The following is a 17,615-nucleotide window of genomic DNA, read 5'->3' as shown; positions in this document are numbered from 1 at the left end:
GTGAGCGGCGGGCGACTTTGGTCGGGCACAAAGAGAAGTTTGCTTTGTCCGCCTGTCTCCTGCGGTGGTCTGTAGCTCTAATTAGAGCTATTGGGGAACCTTTACGGTACATTTAGAGGGTATCATATACCGCGCTCGCTGTGCGCTTCTAGCCTTACATTTCTGAAATTCAAAAGGACCCACCTCCGCAGGGATCAGCGCAGGGCGATTTCCGTCCCTCAGATCTGACTGTAACGCGTTCGTGCAATAACTGACATGAAAACTACCTGCAGTAGCGGGATTTATTTTCCAGGAGGCTTTCGTGTCGGGGGCTTTGCCCTGTGTTTGGGATTTTAGCCTTCCCGCCGTGTGCGGCCTCGCAGGGGCTGTGAACCGCTGTGGTTTCTCGGCCTGCGCAGCCCTGTGGTTTCTCAGGCCGCGGGAAACCCGCGGGCGCGGAGCGTGGGAATTTCGGGCGCATCCCTTCGGAGGCCGGTCAGGGGCATTTCTGAGCGAGAAATGCCATCCTGCTGCGAGAACAGCCTAGGAGTGTCATATTATTGGCGGGCGGTTTCCAGATCACGCTCTTCGGTTGTGCTTTGGGGTGACAGGGTGCGGCCCCTGTGACAAGCACCGGCACCGTGCGAGGGACCGCAGGTAAAGATCCACGGGCGGAACCCACCCGTCCGTGCCGGGCAGGGCCTGGGGCTGCCCGAGGGCGAGGGGAACCCCTGGAGAGCCAGCAATCTCCAGGAGCTCCGCGGTAGAGCCGCGGCCTGGGATTCTCAGCGGAGCTGAGAAAAGTCCCGGCTGGAGCTGTTCTATCTGCGGGAAGCCCTGTTACCTGCCTCCAAGGGCTGCCTCTGCAGGGACCTGTCTCCCACCGGCCGGACCTGCTGCCCACGGCCTGTGGCCTCGGCTGCGGGCACGGCTCTGCCGCCTTCCCACCCTCTCCCTGCCACGTTTTCTCCTGAAGGAGAGGAATTGCCCCAAGAAGGCCACAAGTGAATTACACTTGTTTTTGCTCCGAGCGAATAATATTGTTTATTTCGTTATATTCCGCAGCCTGTGTAATTATTGCATGAGACGCCGCAAATTATATGTACTTCAGGCTGGAGTTGGGGTTGATGCGGAGGACTCAATCCTGCCTACCTTAGTCAGGATCTTCTATTTTCAGACCATGCCCCGAAGCGATATAATCCACGGACGCCTCGAAAGAAGCGTCACAATGAGAACATGGCCGACATTAGTACAACTGCAGTTTTTGGTGGTTTCTTCGGGGTTCTTTTTGTTATTTTTGTTTTGGTTTGTTTTTTTTAAGGTAACTTTAAATCGGAGCTAGCGTTTGAAGATTATGTTTTCACCCTGAACTACCTACCTACCGTTCAAATTTGCTAAGCATTTCAAGACCGACTGTGGATTAGCGAATTTAAATTCCCACTACTGTTCAAATAGCTGAGCCGCATATATATTTCACAGGGTAAAAAGGGGTGCCTTTGACTGGCGATCACTGGCAGGAGTAAGGTAACATTTTGGATCCGACCCCTGTTACCATGTAAGTCGGCGTCAAGGCTCCGAGGCTCCCGGAGGTTTCAGCAGGACGAGCAGGTCATATTTCCCGGTCCCGCAGTGGAGAGTCCTCCTCAAGGGAGCAGGACCCAATTCCAGCGGCAGAGCCCCCGTACCCACCGGGGTGTCTCCCCAAAGCTCGGGCGGGCGGCGGAGGCTCCGCGCTCAGTCCCGCGGGGAGGCCGAGCCGCCGCCTCCTCCTCGAGCCCGGCTCGGGCCCCTCTGGAGAAACACCCTGCGGGGCGAGTGCCCGGGCCAGGTGGGCAGAGACAGGGAGCTCCGGGCCTCGCTCTCCGGGGCACCGGGACACAGGGCACGGAGGGGAGCGGGGGTGGCGGCCGAGCGCTCCGCGGCCGGGCGGAGACTCAGGGAACCGAGAAGGTGCCGCCTGCGCTTTTCCCAGTCACCGAAGATTCACTGTCCGCGGGCCTTGAGTGCACCCCAGACCCCGCTTGGGTCACCCTGCGTGTCTGCCTCTCCCTACCCAGGGCTGCACTCCTGAGCCTCCCATCCCTCCATCCCTTGGCCGGCAGCTGTGGCCTCGGAGCGCGGGGGAGAGCGGCCATGGAGGTGTGTGTGTGTTCGTGTTATTTATTGCCTTCACTTACCGTCCAAAAGCTGTTGGCACATACATTTTCAAGTACAAATTGCTGCTGTAGTGCATATTCCCCTCTCACCGATCTGCCGCCAGAGTCCTAAAATACATCCCTAATGCGTTTTACAAGTGAATATTATCACCAGAGAAAATAATTAAGCGACGTGATACATTAAGTCGCGACGTCCGTCCTTGCCCACGATTCGGAGAGAATTGTTATTTATATTCCCTGCTCTACAGAAAATGTTTTAAAATGGTGGTAGGGAGCTTACTGTGCCTGGGTTGCTGTCTGGAGTTACGTGTGCAAGGAGTTTTATTTGCAAACGTTAAGAAAATGTGCCGGAAGAAGGATTTGGAAGGAAAACAAACGCAAAATTAAAAAACAAAACGTATGTAAAAGTAGCACAGTCTTTATTTTCTCAGCTTCCCTTGAATCAAGAATGTTAGGTATAATATTTTAGCAGCTGTGGAGAGAGATGCAAGGGACAGAGGGAGCAAGTTATTACTGCATATTTAATGTATTTATTGAAGCACTAAATACAGAGCGGCGTTTCATTCCTAGTGCAAAACACGCTATATAATTAAAGACAAAAAAAAATCACTTTCACTTCAATCTCCACGTAGTTCACTTTCAATCTTAGATTCAGAGACATAAATTTTGATTCCCAGTGTCCGGAAATATTAGTTTATAATCGCCTGATTCTTGGCGTCGTGGGTCCCTCAGTTTTCCCATGGGCAGAAAATGTCCTTTATGTCTTTGACGCGGACAGACAGGTATAACAAATGTTACACTTTTTCCCACCCAGCGAATAATCTGGTATTTAATCTATCCCCGCCTAGAGCACTTGGCAGTAGCAAAGGTGGATTGCTGTGGGAAATAAACCTTGACAGCAGCATATTTCCGAAAAAGAATAACTCTAAATCTATTTTTTTCGGCTGCCTTTTGCTCAGAAAAAAATCCGTTTAAATACCCCGAAATGTCGTCCTCAATATTGAAATGTGCAGAAAATCGCCCATTACTTCCAGAAAAACGAGTATATATATATATATATATATATATATGAGAGAACGGGTAAGAATCTCGGCCTCTAGTTTATACTTTAAAAATATCTACGGCGTAAATAAAATCCCATTCCCGGTGCATTTCAGCATTCTCCGTGGGCAGCATTAGCAATAAAATCAAGACAGCGCTTAATACACAAAAAAAAATATTGGCAGACGCTAAAAGGCCGTTTGTCGCCATTCATAACATTTAGATGCGTTTCAATGCCCTTCCATGAGGATTTGAAGAGATGTCCTTGCGCGCTCTCGGCCCGTAAAGGAGTCCAGAAAGGAGAGGGGAGGGAACAAGGGGAATGTGGGGCGGTGGGTGCCCCGGCTGGGTCTGCAGGGTCCAGCCGCGGGTGTTCTGCCCACGCCGAGAGCCTTTCCCTGCCCCCTGCGCCCCCTCCCCCTCGAATGCAGTTGATTCACGAACTAGGGTACGAAATGCTAATGTTCATTAAGTCTATCCTCCTCTCTCCTCCCTTCAGCCTCCTTCCCGCCCCCGCACCCCCAAAAAGATTTTTTTTTTTTCTCTAGTGAATAGCTTCAACATGGCGTACTGCAAGGCAGAGGCTTTGCCCGCTCCTAGATCTGAACTGTGATTAAACATCCCCAAAGAGAGCATCTCTCTTCCTCCCGCCGCTTCCCCCTCCCTTCCCTCCCCTTAGCGTAAAGCGCCCTCTTCTACGTAGGAAAGGTCAAGTCCTACAAGGCACAACCCACGGTCATTACTGTACTGTGACCCGGGCTGTACTGGGGAGGAACGGCCGGTGTCTCGTGATCAAAAACACTGGGACTTTTTTTTTTTTTTTTTTCTTTCTCCTACTCGTGCGATGGGAATCCGTGGAATTAGACGGCATTTTAGCCTCCTGCAATCACCTTGTGTGCAAATCGCCATCGGCAATCCTAAGGGACCGGGAGAGAAAGAGAGAGAGAGAGGGGGAGAGAGAGAAAGAGCGGGGGAAAAGAGAGAGAGGAAAAAATAAATAGCTATAATAGTAGTAGTAATAATAACAGCAATAATCGTCATTAGGCTGTGATATCGCTGCATTTTGCCTGAAGCTGGCAGGAAGGACAATGTGCCCCAGTGGCCAGCTTTCTCTCCATCTAAAGGCAAACCAACAACAACTTGAACAAAAAAAAAATTAGAAACCCCCAAGTCAACAGCAACCCAAGACACTGAAAAATCGAGAAGGAATGTTTGGTGGACCCTGTATATTTAATCTGTAAGAGAGGAAACCAAAAAATATGCAACCCATCCTCATTGAACTGGAGATCTACAGCCCAGCGCGGGATCCTGTCAGTCTCCATGGGGATATATTTTTGCACAGGCGAGAGACTTCTGGATGCTGGGGTAAGATTTTCGTGCTCTTCCTGGAAGCGGCTCAATGTTTCTTCTCTCTCTGCTCGGTGGTGAACTAAGCAAACAAGCCAACAGCAAACACCCACCCGGTCCCCTCGCAAGAAGCCCCTGCATGACTGGAGCGAAGTCATTCGGGAGGCCTTTGTGGAGAGGTTCCCAGGCCCTGCACTCCCCCCGCTCCCAGCCCACCCACCCACCCCACTCCGTTTCTCCCACGATGTTTGAGGCCGAAGTGCCGCTTCTCCTTCGGGGACCTGGGGGAAGGCGGCTGCCTGAGCTGATGCTAATAGAGCCCAAGAGCCGGTGGAGAAAAGTAAGACTGTTTCTCCCAGCTTGGGTGCCGGCCCCACCTCCCTCAGGGATGCTGCTTTCCTCTCTAGCATAGGTGGGAAGCAAAGAGGGCTCTTGGCAGGAAAGCGCACCAGGAGAGGCTGGGGTCAGAGCCCAGGACGAGAGCAGACTTGCAGATAGAGCTGCTGCTTGTTTGGCTTTGCGCAGCGCCGCGTTGTATTGCAGAGCTGGGTCAGGCTGCACGGAAAAGCGTCTCCTGGCTTTTATCCCCGGTTGTTTTATTCCCGTGTACTTGCCTCTGAAATTGTTTTAATCATTCAAGTGCAGGGGAGGAGGGTGGACGGCTGTGTATGGAAGAAATACGGGGAAGGATGTTTAACCTGTCTGCTTTTCGCCATTGTTTGTGCGTATCTAGAGAGAAAAATGCCAGCCGGGCATTGTAACCTGTCAGTTTTAATTAATCTGAATTTCGTCGTAATCGCCTTGATTTGAACGCACTAAGCAAATTGCTTTCATTTATTCCCGATCGTATAAAACGACCTATATGGTCGGCTTGGGTGAGGAGTAATGGAAATGAGGGTTATTTCAAGCTTGGCTTCGAAATGCCTTCGGGTAGGCAGAAAAAGAAATTCTAAAAAATTAAAATCTTTAATACAAAACAACCTTGGCTGGACTTCGTCTCTAGATAGTGGCTGGTTTACATTTAAATACGTGAGGATTTCTATGCTATAGAAATATATACTGTGCTATATGAACTTGATGGGAAAATAAAACCGAAAGAGAAAGAACCAGTAACTCCTACACTTCGCCTGGTCCCATTTTGGATGTTTCGCCCGAATTCCCCCCGACTCCACGATGTGGATCTGTCATGCTTATGCGGCCCGATTTGTGGAAGGAGTGATATTAGTATCGGCATTTGTTGAAAAGTCGGGGAAGGGAAACAAGCGGGACAGTGAGCCGCCTTCCACCCGGGCATAGGCAAGAGCAGCCATATTAGCCTTAGAGAAAGAGCTGGTTTTATGGGTTTCTTGGCTTTACATATTAGAGAAGAGACAAGGAACGCTCCTTACGAGCTGGCTGAGCTGTACATGGGCATATGATTGCGTCCTAAATTGCAGCATGTACTTTAAGCTCGTATTATACAAATCGCTTCCTATAAATGTTACACAAGTACAGGTACCTTAATTACAATACAATTCTGAGAGTCCATCAAAATATGAAGTTGGAGCTTTGAAGTCGTTGATTTGACAGTCCTGGTATAGCGATACTTCCTGTACCCGCCCCTTAAAGCAAGCATTGATGAAGAAATGTCTTTAGTTCGGTGGGTTTCACGATATGTGAATAAGGCTCTCCTATAAAGTTAGCAGTGGTACAGTAAAATCTGATGTGTTTCTTGGCGAGTTGAGCAAAATAATTAAATAAAAAAAATGAAATACCTTTATAAATCATTGTTAAAGTTTAATGTGCATTAGAGAGAACCTTATATCCTATAAAATTCAATTTAGCTTAGAATCCCAGTCAATTACCTTGACGTGAATTTCTGCGACATGGCGTGGATCTCGGCATCTCAGACACAGCCCAGCTACCACGGGCTGGACTCGGCATTGAGGCATTTCACTTTCTGTAGCTTTCTGGGCTCAATCTAAAGGGCACATTATAGATCTCCTAACTCTTGTGCGTTGTTTATGTGCTGAATTGGTGGGCAGAAAAAGCTCGTTTGCCAGAGGCAAGGCGATAGGATTATTTTTTCTTCTCACTGAATATACTTCCTGGATTAACAAATCTAAGGTCAAGTTCAAGGCACCGATTCTAGCAATACTTTTAAATGTAAGTCGACATGGGAATGTTTTGGCGGACTTTTTTCCTTTCTTTCTTTTTTTCTTCCCCTTTTTTTTTTTTCTTTTTAATATGTCGAGTAAAGCGGCACTCTCGGTTGGGGGTGAACTTTGCATGGGAGCATCGCTGCGATATGGCCGTCGGCAGGGATTTCTGTCCATTACTGGTACCTCACTTTCCGGGGATCACTGGGGATGTCCCCCTAAACCGCTCTGCTCAATTCTTCATAAAATACATTGACGTGAAAGGGGGATTGGTATCTGCTTACTACAAACGGTGCTAACGGACGGTGCTTTGTGGGTCTGGGTGGGAATCGGGGCAAAGTGCCTGCTCTTCTGTACCGGCGGACAATAACCAAGGAAATTTGCTTTCGCACCAGTTTAGAGCCCACCGCTAGCTCTAGACACCCCTCTCCCTCAGACTAAGTTTGCTAGAAGTGTCTTGCACCTGTATCTGGATAGACGGGGGGGAAATGAGAGTGTGTGTGTGTGTGTGTCTGTGTGTGTCTCTGTGTGTGTGTGTGTGTGTGTGTGTGTGTGTGTGTGTGTGTGTGTGTGTGTGTCTCTGTGTGTGTGTGTGTGTGTGTGTGTGTGTGTGTGTGTGTGTGTGTGTGTGTGTCTCTGTGTGTGTGTGTGTGTCTGTGTGTGTGTGTGTGTGTGTGTGTGTGTTTTCCTGTGCCGGGCCGGGAAAGCCTCCGAGAGCGTTCAAGGGGAGAGAAAGAGACATTTATAGAAGCATCGTCAGTCAATCAATTTCTGATGCACTAGTTGGTCTGAGAAAACCTCACTCGGTCTGAGAAAACCCCAGGGCTCTTCCTTCCTGGGTCCGTCTTATTTCCAAAGCCGCCAGCATTGTCTCTCTGGACCGGGCTGGGAGTAGAAGTGTAAACATTCTGGAGGGTTCGGTTCAGCGCCCCAGGACCCGGAGCTCAGGGCTGGGGAACCGGGGGCTGAGGACACACGGCACTGGGAGAGACTCCCCGCGCTTTGGGAAGGCGCCGGGAGCTTGTCAGAACAATTCGTTTGTCTGCTGGTGAGCAAGAGAATAGCTGCCGAAACACCAAGTTTTCTATCTAGAAGTAGCTTCTCTCCTGAAAAGAAAAGGAAAAAAAAAAAAAAAAAAAAAAAAAAAAAAAAAAAAAAAAAAAAAAAAAGCCCACAATATTTCGGCTACTTGCAGCTATCAGAGTCAGAGAGCCCCCGACGTTCATCAGCTCAAAGGGATCCAAAATATCAAAACTGGCCGACAAAAACGAGTACATTTCTGTAGATCCGTAGTGGTTTAATGCTAAAATTCGAACTAGACGGGAGGCTTGGTAGGAAAACACCAATTACCCTCTTCATTTCAGCAACTCAAAAAGACACAGAGGAAAGAAAAAGATTTTGCTAATTGATATTCAAAATTAACCGAAAGTATTGTAGCCCAGATGAGTGCAACCTTTTGAGGGGTTCAACCCTCCGAAATAATGTAATGCAGAAAGAAAAAAAAAAAAAAAAAAAGAAAAAAAAGAAAAAGTAAATGAAGAAGTCAGAATTACATTGAATCTTGTTTATATCTCCTCTTTCTCTTTACACGTATCACATATTCTGCAGTTTGCTAGCAAAATCACAACCCCACCGCCTCATGTTTTGGAAAATAAATAGCCTGTCCCGTGTCAGGGCACGGGGCTTCCATCTCACCGATATATACAGACATACAAATATATATTAAAAATCACATATTATTTTAATCATTTAGCTAGCTATTATAGCACTTCATTCTATAGCAATCTTACAAAAACACACTTAGTTAAAAAAAAAAAAAAAAAGTATACCTATAGCTTCTTTCCAGAACAGACAAAACGGCAAACAGAAAAGAAGCACCTTTTAAGAACTTCTGAGCCCAAGATATTTAAAATCCAAATAATCAGCCGGTTTTTCTGACGCTGGATTCCTGGCAAATTTTGCGACGAATTATCGCCTGGCGTCCCTATTTGCATTGGTAAAGGTGGCAAGACGGTGCGCTTTCTGTTGGCAGCTACATTTCGAATTCCCTAATGCTGTACTTTTCTAATAAGACTTTCTAGACTGTAACCAACCCTCAGTTTTACAAAACACCGTCCTAATTCCTTGGATATTTTCCCCTGCTCGAGTCGTAACACCCCTCGCCCTCCCTGTGCGAGAGAAGCAGCAGAGATTGAAGGCAGCGATCCTGTAATATCTTTAATTAGCTCCTCTTGACGCAAATTCCTTCTAGCACACGTTCCTCCTGTTAATTAGAGGCACCCACCCTCCTGGCAAGGTAAATGGTCGCCTTCAAATATTTTTCAAGCAAAGCCCGGTACCAAAAGACAACAGTTTAGATACAATAGAACTTGAACTTTTGGAGAAGCAGCAGTGAGTTAAACAGCTCTCTTTGCACGCCATCTGTATATGTAAAAGCTAGACTATCGAGGCGTCCTAGTTCTGTTTATAGTCCTGCAAAGAAGAGATGTAGCTTTTTTTCCTCCTCCCTTTGTTTAGCTTAGCTATGGGTAAGTCTCTCCACCTCTTGGCCACGCTTCTCCTTTGCAAAACCTTCCTGCAGCAGAAGTTCCAAATTCAGAGCGGTTTTACCCTCTCTAATCCGGTCGAAATACATGGGAAGGCGTAACGAATGCATTTTGCTTCTCCAAACGAAATGCCTGCCTTTGTTTATGTTGTTCTCAGTGAGGTTAGCGAGGGGAAGGCTCGGTTTTCCCCCTTCCTCAACGCGGAAGTCCCAATTACTGTATTAAAAGAGCAATTCAACGTTAGACCAAATAATCAACATTGATAATTGTGCTGAACACAGCAACTTAACAGCAGGCTCCCTGCAATTACCCGCACATTCCGAGACTTTAGGCGTACATTATCTCTTGTTTCGTTTAACAGCAAATAAAGCAGAGAACAGCCTGTGCCTTGGGTGTCTACTCTCTCCCAGACGAGCTGTGCCCCCCTCGGTTTTCCCCATCGCCCCTGGCGCTTGCCGTGCAGGCGGCACCCGGAGGCGCTTTGGGGTCCCCCTGCGTTCCAAACCCGCTGGAAGAGAAATGCTCTGCCTGCTTTGGAGAGGTGGGGGAGAGAGCCCGAGCGGTTCAAAAGCATCGGGGCCGCACGTGTGCGTGCTGTGCGAGCACATCCATGCCCAGACACACGCACACCCACGCACACACGCTCCTGTTTCCAGTTGCCTTCTCGCCCTTCTTGCCTTAATTTCCCTTTGTTTCCCAGACGCAGCCCCGACCTCTGGCACGGCGGAGCCTCGCACGGCGCCGCAGCCCCGGCTGCAGAGAGGAGCGGCAAAGAGCCCCATACAAACCTGTGCCAGCTCTGCTCCCCATTTCTAGCCTCAAGGTTTGAAATTTATTGAAATGCAAGAGGGCGGCTGCAGTGAGTCCGAGGAGGTGGCGTCCCGCGATTAAGTGTTGGGCAGCTCTGTCATGTCTGCTCTGACACAAGCTGAAGTTGACTGCCAAAGTGCTATAAAACCGCAGGTCAGTCTAGAACTGTTTTCGGTTCCCCTAGACGCGCCGTGTTCAATTATAGCCTTAAAAGCCCTAATACAAGTGCAAGAATTTGTTTGCCATCACACAGAGGCGGGGCGAGGCTCGGCAATGGTGGCGCCTTTGTTATCTCAAAGTCACTGAAATCCTTATACATTCCTTTTTGTTCGAAGGGAGGAGTGTCTGCGTGTGTGCAGGGTGTGGGGAGAGGTTTTCATCGACGGGATTGAACGGTGCGGGTGTACAGGGAAAGTAACCAATGTTCGGGCACCAAAAGAGGGCTTCCGACCCCCCAGTCCACTCCACCCACCACCCCACTGCCACCACCCCCGGCAAAAAAAAAAAACCCAGAAAAAACAAAACCAAAAAAAAAACCCCAAAAAACCCCACCCCAACCTAGAGGGAAAGTAAATGCGAGCGAAATTATAGCATTAAGGAAAAAGCCAACCAGAGCTCTTGTACACCCCTCGCCACCTCAAGTTGAAAAAAAAAAAAAAAAAAAAAAAAAAAAAGGGAGAGAGAGAGGGAAAGCCCCCCAAACCTTTTTACAATCCCTAAACGACACTGCAGTCTTCTGCTAGCGGTTTTGACGACATGCAATCTCTTTCCATCCACTTTCTAGCAAATATGTCAAGCTGGAAGATTAATTCATTAATTTCAAGTTCAGCTCACAGACGTGCAGTAAGCATAAGAAGTTCTTTCAGCAAACCAAAATAAAGAGTTCATTACAGGGATACGTCCAGAGCATTTGATTTGTGAACGGTAACCCTTGTAAAATAAGAAAAAGGCATATAAACATTAATGCTAATAAATTAGTTTACTCCACTACAAAGTAATTACTTGATAATATTGAATTTACAGCTTGAATTCAAACGCAATAGTTAACTATAATGTAGGGGAAATGCCTAATGAGAATATTTTCTCTCTGCACAACATGATTAGATTTGTTATTGAGTCTGTTACGATAAGCTAAGCAATAAATAAACAAATCGATGTTGACATTTAAATACCGAGGATCTCCAGAATTTACTAGAGAACTTTCTCCGGATATATAAATACTTCCACTGCACTGCAGAGGAAGAGGGGGGGAAAATCCAAATATTATTTCCCCAACATTTTCGTTTCCCTTTCACTAGCCTCCCAAGTCCACGGGGGCATGGCTCTTGAACTACGTCTGATTTCCTAAGAGCACCGACTTCACAATAGCCTTTTGCCATTCTGCTTTTCTCTTTTGATGAAATCCAGCCGGAACTCAAATATTTCTTTTCTGAAATCGAGCATCAGAATAGCAAAAAAATACTTTTTTCCGAGAGCCTAGGGATGTCCGTGCCTCAAAAGGTGCTGTATTCTTTGGCGTATTTCTCTGTTTTCTTTGGCTCTGCTCATTCGGTGGGGTGTGCATTTTTATTGGCAGAAAAGTACTTTTTAGTCTCTGCCCTGTACAATCCGCTTTCTATATCATCCCTTTCATGCAACAATAGTAAAAGTTTAACCAGGTTTTTAAAATAGGTCTCTCTGGGTCTCAGCCTTCAGCGACGACACAGAGCTAAAAGGAAAGCATCTCGGAACGGCGAGTTTGTTCCTGCGGGTTAACAGCATGTCAAATAATTTTAACTAGGCTTCTGGCAATTAAACTCCGAGTATTTGTCAAGCTAGGGTAGCCCAATGTCCACTGGTTTTCCAAGCATTTAGCTGCAGAGTTGAAGCGGAGAGATCAGCAAACAGTCTTTAGCTGCCTGGTCTGCAGTTTAAAGGGCTCGCTGGCTCTCTGGCGTTGCGAATGAGGCGAGGGGCGATTTGGAGGGGGTGAGCAGGGGAAACCTGCGTCCTGGGGACCCGACACTGTTAACTACCCCCAGTAAAGCTTGGCTGAAGCTGCGCGGGGTATTTGAGGTTAATATGTAAGTAAGGGAAGGAAGACACTAAGCGCTTCGGAAGTGAACATGAATGCAAGCATGTAATCTATTCACCATGAAAATCAGTAAAGACTTGACCCTGGCACATTCTTCCTAGTAAGGTTTCCAGAAAAACCCTGAAGACCGAGGGCTTTTTTTTCTTTTTTTTTTTTTTTTTTTTTTTCAGAGGGGAGGAGGGAAAGCCCAAACCGAACTCCCCCCAGAAAAAAAAAAAAAAAAAAAAAAAATTAATTAATAAAAAAAAGAGACGTTTTCTTCAGGAGCATTTTCCTCCTCGGAAGCGGCTTTCCACAAGAAAGCGTGCGTGCATCTCTACACGAGGTGCCCTCGTTCTCGGAGCCTGCCAGCGAGCCGCCGAACGCCCCAGCAAGCCCACAAACAAACAGAAAGGTCTCACCTAACCCTGGGGGGAATTGATAAGCCTCTCTGCTCCAGAGCCAGAGGGTGCCAGGGGCCGGGCGGCTAAGTGTGGGCCAGTGGCGGGGCCGGCCGTGTGTCCCCCAGGGCTCCCCCCCTGCCAACCTGCGCCGGGCTCGCCCCTGGGCGCTGGCGACGAGCTGTTGCTTTCCCCCGCGACGGCCACAAAGGGAGCGGGGCCCGGGCCCGCCGCTCGTCAATGTCAACGTCGGGCCACGTGACCGCACCTCCCGCCGCCGCCGGGAGAGCTCTCCACGTCAGCCTACGTCTCCCCATCTCTTACTTCACGGATCCGCTTCAAAGGGGCAGCTGCGTTACAGAATCATGTTAAGCTCAGCTAATGCGGAGAAGCCGAGGTAGCCCTAATGATGGATTTTGATGAGCGTGTTCCTTGTTCCTCTAACATGTATTTGCCAAGTTGTACTTACTACGTCTCGGGTCCTGATTTTTCCAGCCTCCCTTCTTTTTTGCCCCAAACCCCGTCTTCTCGCCCTATGACATACTCCTACTCCTCCAACCTACCCCAGGTCCAACCTGTGAGAGAAGTTACCTTCAGGGAATATGCCATTGATCCCTCCAGTAAATGGCACCCCAGGAACAATCTGCCCCACTGCTACTCCGCAGAGGAGATCATGCACAGAGACTGCCTGCCAGCCACCAACACTGCTAGCATGGGCGAGATGTTCGGCAAAAACACAGCTAACGTCTACCACCCCAGCACCAACGTCTCCTCCAATTTCTATAGCACGGTGGGCAGGAACGGGGTCCTGCCCCAGGCTTTCGACCAATTTTTCGAGACGGCTTATGGCACGGCGGAAAATCTGGCCTCGGCGGACTACCCGGTAGACAAGAGTGGCGACAAGGCGCCCGCGGCCGCCGGGGCGGCGGCGGCGGCAACTTCAAGTTCGGAGGGCGGCTGCGGCAGGGCGGCGGCGGCGGCGGCGGAGAAGGAGAGGAGGAGGCGGCCGGAGAGCAGCAGCAGCCCCGAGTCATCTTCCGGCAACAATGAGGAGAAATCCGGCAGTTCCAGTACGTATAAAGGCAGCGCCGGAGCGCTTTTAGGAAAGGCAGCTTGAAATCTAGCGCACCGCCGCTGTTAAATTTTTATATGCTGTTTTATAAGCATATAAGGTTTATGAAGGGCCTTTAGATTTCCCCCAACAAAACTTTGTTATAAAAGGCGAGATCACGTGTTTAGTGCTGAAATTGGCCGTGAAATACCCACCGGGCAATGGATGCCGAATTTTTTTTTTCCTTTTTCTTCCTTTTTTTTTTTTCTTTATTTTTTTTTCCTGATTTATAAAAATAATAATAATAAAAAAAGAGTTCCGTGGTCAGCTCTTGCAAATATAATAACGTTAGTTCTGTGCCTGTAAAATCGGCAAAAAAAGGAGATCCTGGCTCCTTTGATATCAATGTAATCCAGTGATTTTATAAAAGCCATGTGTTGCACCAGAAGTCTAGTTAGGAGCTGAATTCAAAGCCTTTGCCGTTTTAACGATTGCGCTAGAATAGCGTTTAACAGATAAAGTAGCCGCCTGAACTGTAGCAATATATTAAAAGAAGCAAATTAACCTAAAGCTGGCCTTTTTGTCTAAAGGAAGCCATTTTACTAAGGCACTCTGGCAATTACGTGTTGCCTTCTGTCCAACAGTTTGTTACTTACAATTGTTATTCAATCTGTCAAAGTCTGATTTTTTTATGTGGGCTTTTTAAAAGGCAAAGCTAGTATACGGCCGGAGGAAAAAAATACCTCGACAATGAACTGTACCAGAAAAGGAAGTTTTTAAAGGGATAGCAGCTACGTTTAATGTAAAGAGCTCCTGAACCTTGAAACCTTTTATATTCTGCTTAATGAACTTTAAAACCGTAATGGCTAATCGAGAGGAGAATACCTCGATGCGGTGGAGAACGTGCTTGAAAACAGCCGGCTGAGGGGAGAAGGGGCCGCCTCAGCCTTGGGCTCAGGGCTTTTCCTCTGCTCGGGCCATGGAGACAGGGGTTAGGCCGGGGAACGAGGGCTGATCCAGGCTGTGGGGCTCAGGGAGGGCTGCTCCAGGCTGTAGGGGCTGGGGAGGGCTGATCCAGGCTGTAGGGGCTCAGGGAGGGCTGATCCAGGCTGTAGGGCTCAGGGAGGGCTGCTCCAGGCTGTGGGGGCTCAGGGAGGGCTGCTCCAGGCTGTGGGGCTCAGGGAGGGCTGCTCCAGGCTGTAGGGGCTCAGGGAGGGCTGCTCCAGGCTGTAGGGCTCAGGGAGGGCTGCTCCAGGCTGTAGGGCTCAGGGAGGGCTGCTCCAGGCTGTGGGGGCTCAGGGAGGGCTGCTCCAGGCTGTAGGGCTCAGGGAGGGCTGGGCGCGGCCCCCTGCCCGCTGAGGGCAGCCAGGTGATGGCCGCTCCCCGGGCAGCCCCTGGTGCGCGGCGGCGCCCGGCCGAGCAGCCCACAAAGGCTTTTCCTCCGCCTCGTGAAATCCGCAAGAGCCCCCCGCCACCTCTCCTTCCTCCCGCCGCCCTCCCCGCGGAGGAAGCGAGGCCGGATCCCGCGGCTCGGCGGGGGTTTCGCCCTGCCCGCTGCCGGGCCCGCGGCGCCGCAGGAGCCGGGCTGTGCCGGCGGGTCCCGGGCCCGGCCGCCCGCAGCAGCCAAGGCGGAGGGGCCGGCGCCGAGCCCCCGACCCACCAACGCCGGGCCCGGAGCCGGCAAAACGAGCCTTTTCCCTGTTAACGTGCTTTGCCTGGGAGCCCCCCCGGCCCTTCTCAGCCCCCCGCCGCCGCCCATCGCCGGGTCTCAAATGTTTCTGCCTTTTTTCGCTCCACAGGTGGACAACGTACGCGTAAAAAGAGATGCCCATACACCAAATACCAGATTAGAGAGTTAGAAAGGGAATTCTTCTTCAGCGTCTACATAAACAAAGAGAAACGCCTTCAGCTTTCCCGAATGCTCAATCTGACCGACCGTCAAGTCAAAATATGGTTTCAGAACAGAAGAATGAAAGAAAAAAAAATTAACAGGGACCGATTACAATATTACTCAGCTAATCCACTACTCTAAAACTCGTAGCGTTTTTCAAGACGAGATTAAATTCAGATTTCGCCCTTGACAAGGTCAAGCCACGGGGTTACGTGGAGGAAGGAGGTGTGTATCTGACGGGACTTGAAGAATCTGAGGTTTTACACACATGTAAACCCACTCTGGAACTGCGATGATGATTTTTTTTATATATATATTTACATATCAACTGGAATCGATTTGGTTTTGACACACATGGGATCCATTTCTAAACGTGCACGTCACCTTTGAGTGCAAAATCCATACCTCTTTACCTTTCCAGGCACTGCGGCTCGCCCTGCCACCGCTTTCGGCAGCCACGGGCGGGGACAGCTCTTCTCCATCCCTGGACTCGCCCACCCTGGGCCTTTCTCGCCCCTGGGCTGCTGTGGAACAGCTGCCTGGAGATTGCCAGGTCGGACTCACCCAACCAGGACCACTGCAGAATATATAAACTCTGAGAAAGAATCTTTTGTTCTTCCTTAGGAGAATATCTGGGTTAGAGGCGGTGCTCCATTGCTCATGGGTTTGAAATAAGAACTGAAAGATGGACACACACACACACACAGACACACACACAGAGAAAATTAAAGAAAGGAGGGATGTCATGTCTACGCCATACCGAGGCCAACCGCGAGTAGTTGTAATATGGATGTAGTGATGGTTATAGTAGTGTTTCCTTTGGGGGTGTGGGGAGGGATGTGGGCGAGGGGAAAAAAAAAAAAACCTAAATGAAAGAATTAATTATTTACTTTTTAAAATCAGGTATAAATTCGCCATATATCGTAAAGAAACAATCACTAAAAAGAAAATTAGAAAAAATTAATTAGCTCTTGTTTTATTTATGACAACAGACTATGCGTTGCCATCTTTTTGGAGACAAATCATGTTTAAATACTAAAAATAAATCGGCAAAAGAAGTGTGAATTTCATAATTTTAAAAGAAACAACTCCATAAAGGAAACTAACCTTCTGGCTTCTGGCTCACAAACTTTCTTCAGGAAATACCTGTGGAGAACGACAGTTTAGCAAATACCACACAACACTTAATTGAAACTTGGAGTTGTGCAATGCACTAACATTGGATGATTAAAATTACTCGATTGCATGTTCGTTAAAAGGTGACTAGTGAGGAGTTTAAACAGAAGCCAAACAATGTAAATATGGTCATTTTGTTGTTGTCTACTTTAAATGTCATGAGCTCTACTTTGTCGCACAGTCGACGTATGCAAAGAATGGAGAGTTGTTTGGACTTATTTTAAATATCTATAAATATATATATTTCCCTGCAGGAACCAAAGCGTGAAAAAAATGCAATTAAAAAAGAAAAACAAAAAAACGACAAAAACCCAAAAAAAAAAAAAAAAAAAAAAAAAGAGAAAAAATGGAAAATATTTAAAATTCTATATCAGTTTACAAAGGATACAGTGTTCTATCGTTGAGGTAATTTGCTGTCGAGAATATCTGAATGTATATTTCATACAGGAACGGTGTTTTACAAGACTTGTAAATAATAATAATAAAAAAAGAACCCATGACCTATTTCGTTGGAATGCCTTTTTTTTCCCCTGGTTGGATTTATTTGGTGGTGTTTTTGTTTTTGTTTTTTAAATTGTTCCTTTGGGGCTAAAGGGTGTGGGATTTCTTTACATGTGCAACAAAGTGGTGATAAGAATGTTTTTGATTAATAAATTTTACCAAATGGATGTAATTTCTTTGTCACAATTCACAAAATGCAATATCTTTATATGACATCACTGTTTTCAATATGTATCATCTATATGTATATACAGTTTTCTTTTAATGTGCGGGAGTATTTGGTTGCATGTATACAGTGGAACAACGCACAAGGAAAATAAAAAATTGAAAAAAAAAAAAAAAAAGAAACTTTATATTTTTACTCTGGTGTTACATTACTCCACGCTCTTTTATCCGATGTAACTCTGGGACCCGAAATTCCTCATGACCCTGTTCAGTGATTTGGGGTGAATTACTCTTCGTTTGTGAACTTCGTTGTTAAATCTTCTATTTTGCAGTTAACAAGCGAACCTAGGCTCGTTCGAG

At 47.7% G+C, this 17,615-nt stretch overlaps 1 protein-coding gene and 1 long non-coding RNA gene across 3 annotated transcripts; one reads left to right on the top strand and one right to left on the bottom strand.

Annotated features, from left to right (window-relative positions):
- Window positions 1–3,999: 3,999 nt before the first annotated feature.
- Window positions 4,000–12,288, bottom strand: LOC310924013. Its single transcript, XR_014592735.1, has 3 exons — window positions 9,996–12,288; window positions 6,368–9,423; window positions 4,000–4,093 (listed from the first exon to the last, which is right to left on the bottom strand). It is a non-coding gene; the product is annotated as an uncharacterized lncRNA (long non-coding RNA).
- Window positions 4,089–17,084, top strand: HOXA11 (homeobox A11). 2 transcript variants are annotated; one of them, XM_083884971.1, is made up of 3 exons: window positions 4,089–4,541; window positions 13,040–13,541; window positions 15,322–17,084. In XM_083884971.1, the coding sequence occupies exons 1-3, from the start codon at window positions 4,497–4,499 to the stop codon at window positions 15,552–15,554; spliced, it is 780 nt and encodes a 259-aa protein (XP_083741097.1). In that variant the 5' UTR covers window positions 4,089–4,496; the 3' UTR covers window positions 15,555–17,084. The 2 variants fall into 2 exon arrangements, with proteins under 2 accessions (XP_083741097.1, XP_083741096.1); XM_083884970.1 differs by lacking the exon at window positions 4,089–4,541 and having other exon boundaries at window positions 12,689–13,541.
- Window positions 17,085–17,615: the final 531 nt, after the last annotated feature.

This window comes from Zosterops lateralis (genome assembly GCF_965231275.1).
Source record: "Zosterops lateralis genome assembly, chromosome: 1".
Lineage (NCBI taxonomy): Eukaryota > Metazoa > Chordata > Aves > Passeriformes > Zosteropidae > Zosterops > Zosterops lateralis.
Note: the sequence above shows the minus strand (reverse complement) of the source record. Positions and strands in the feature narration are given on the sequence as shown.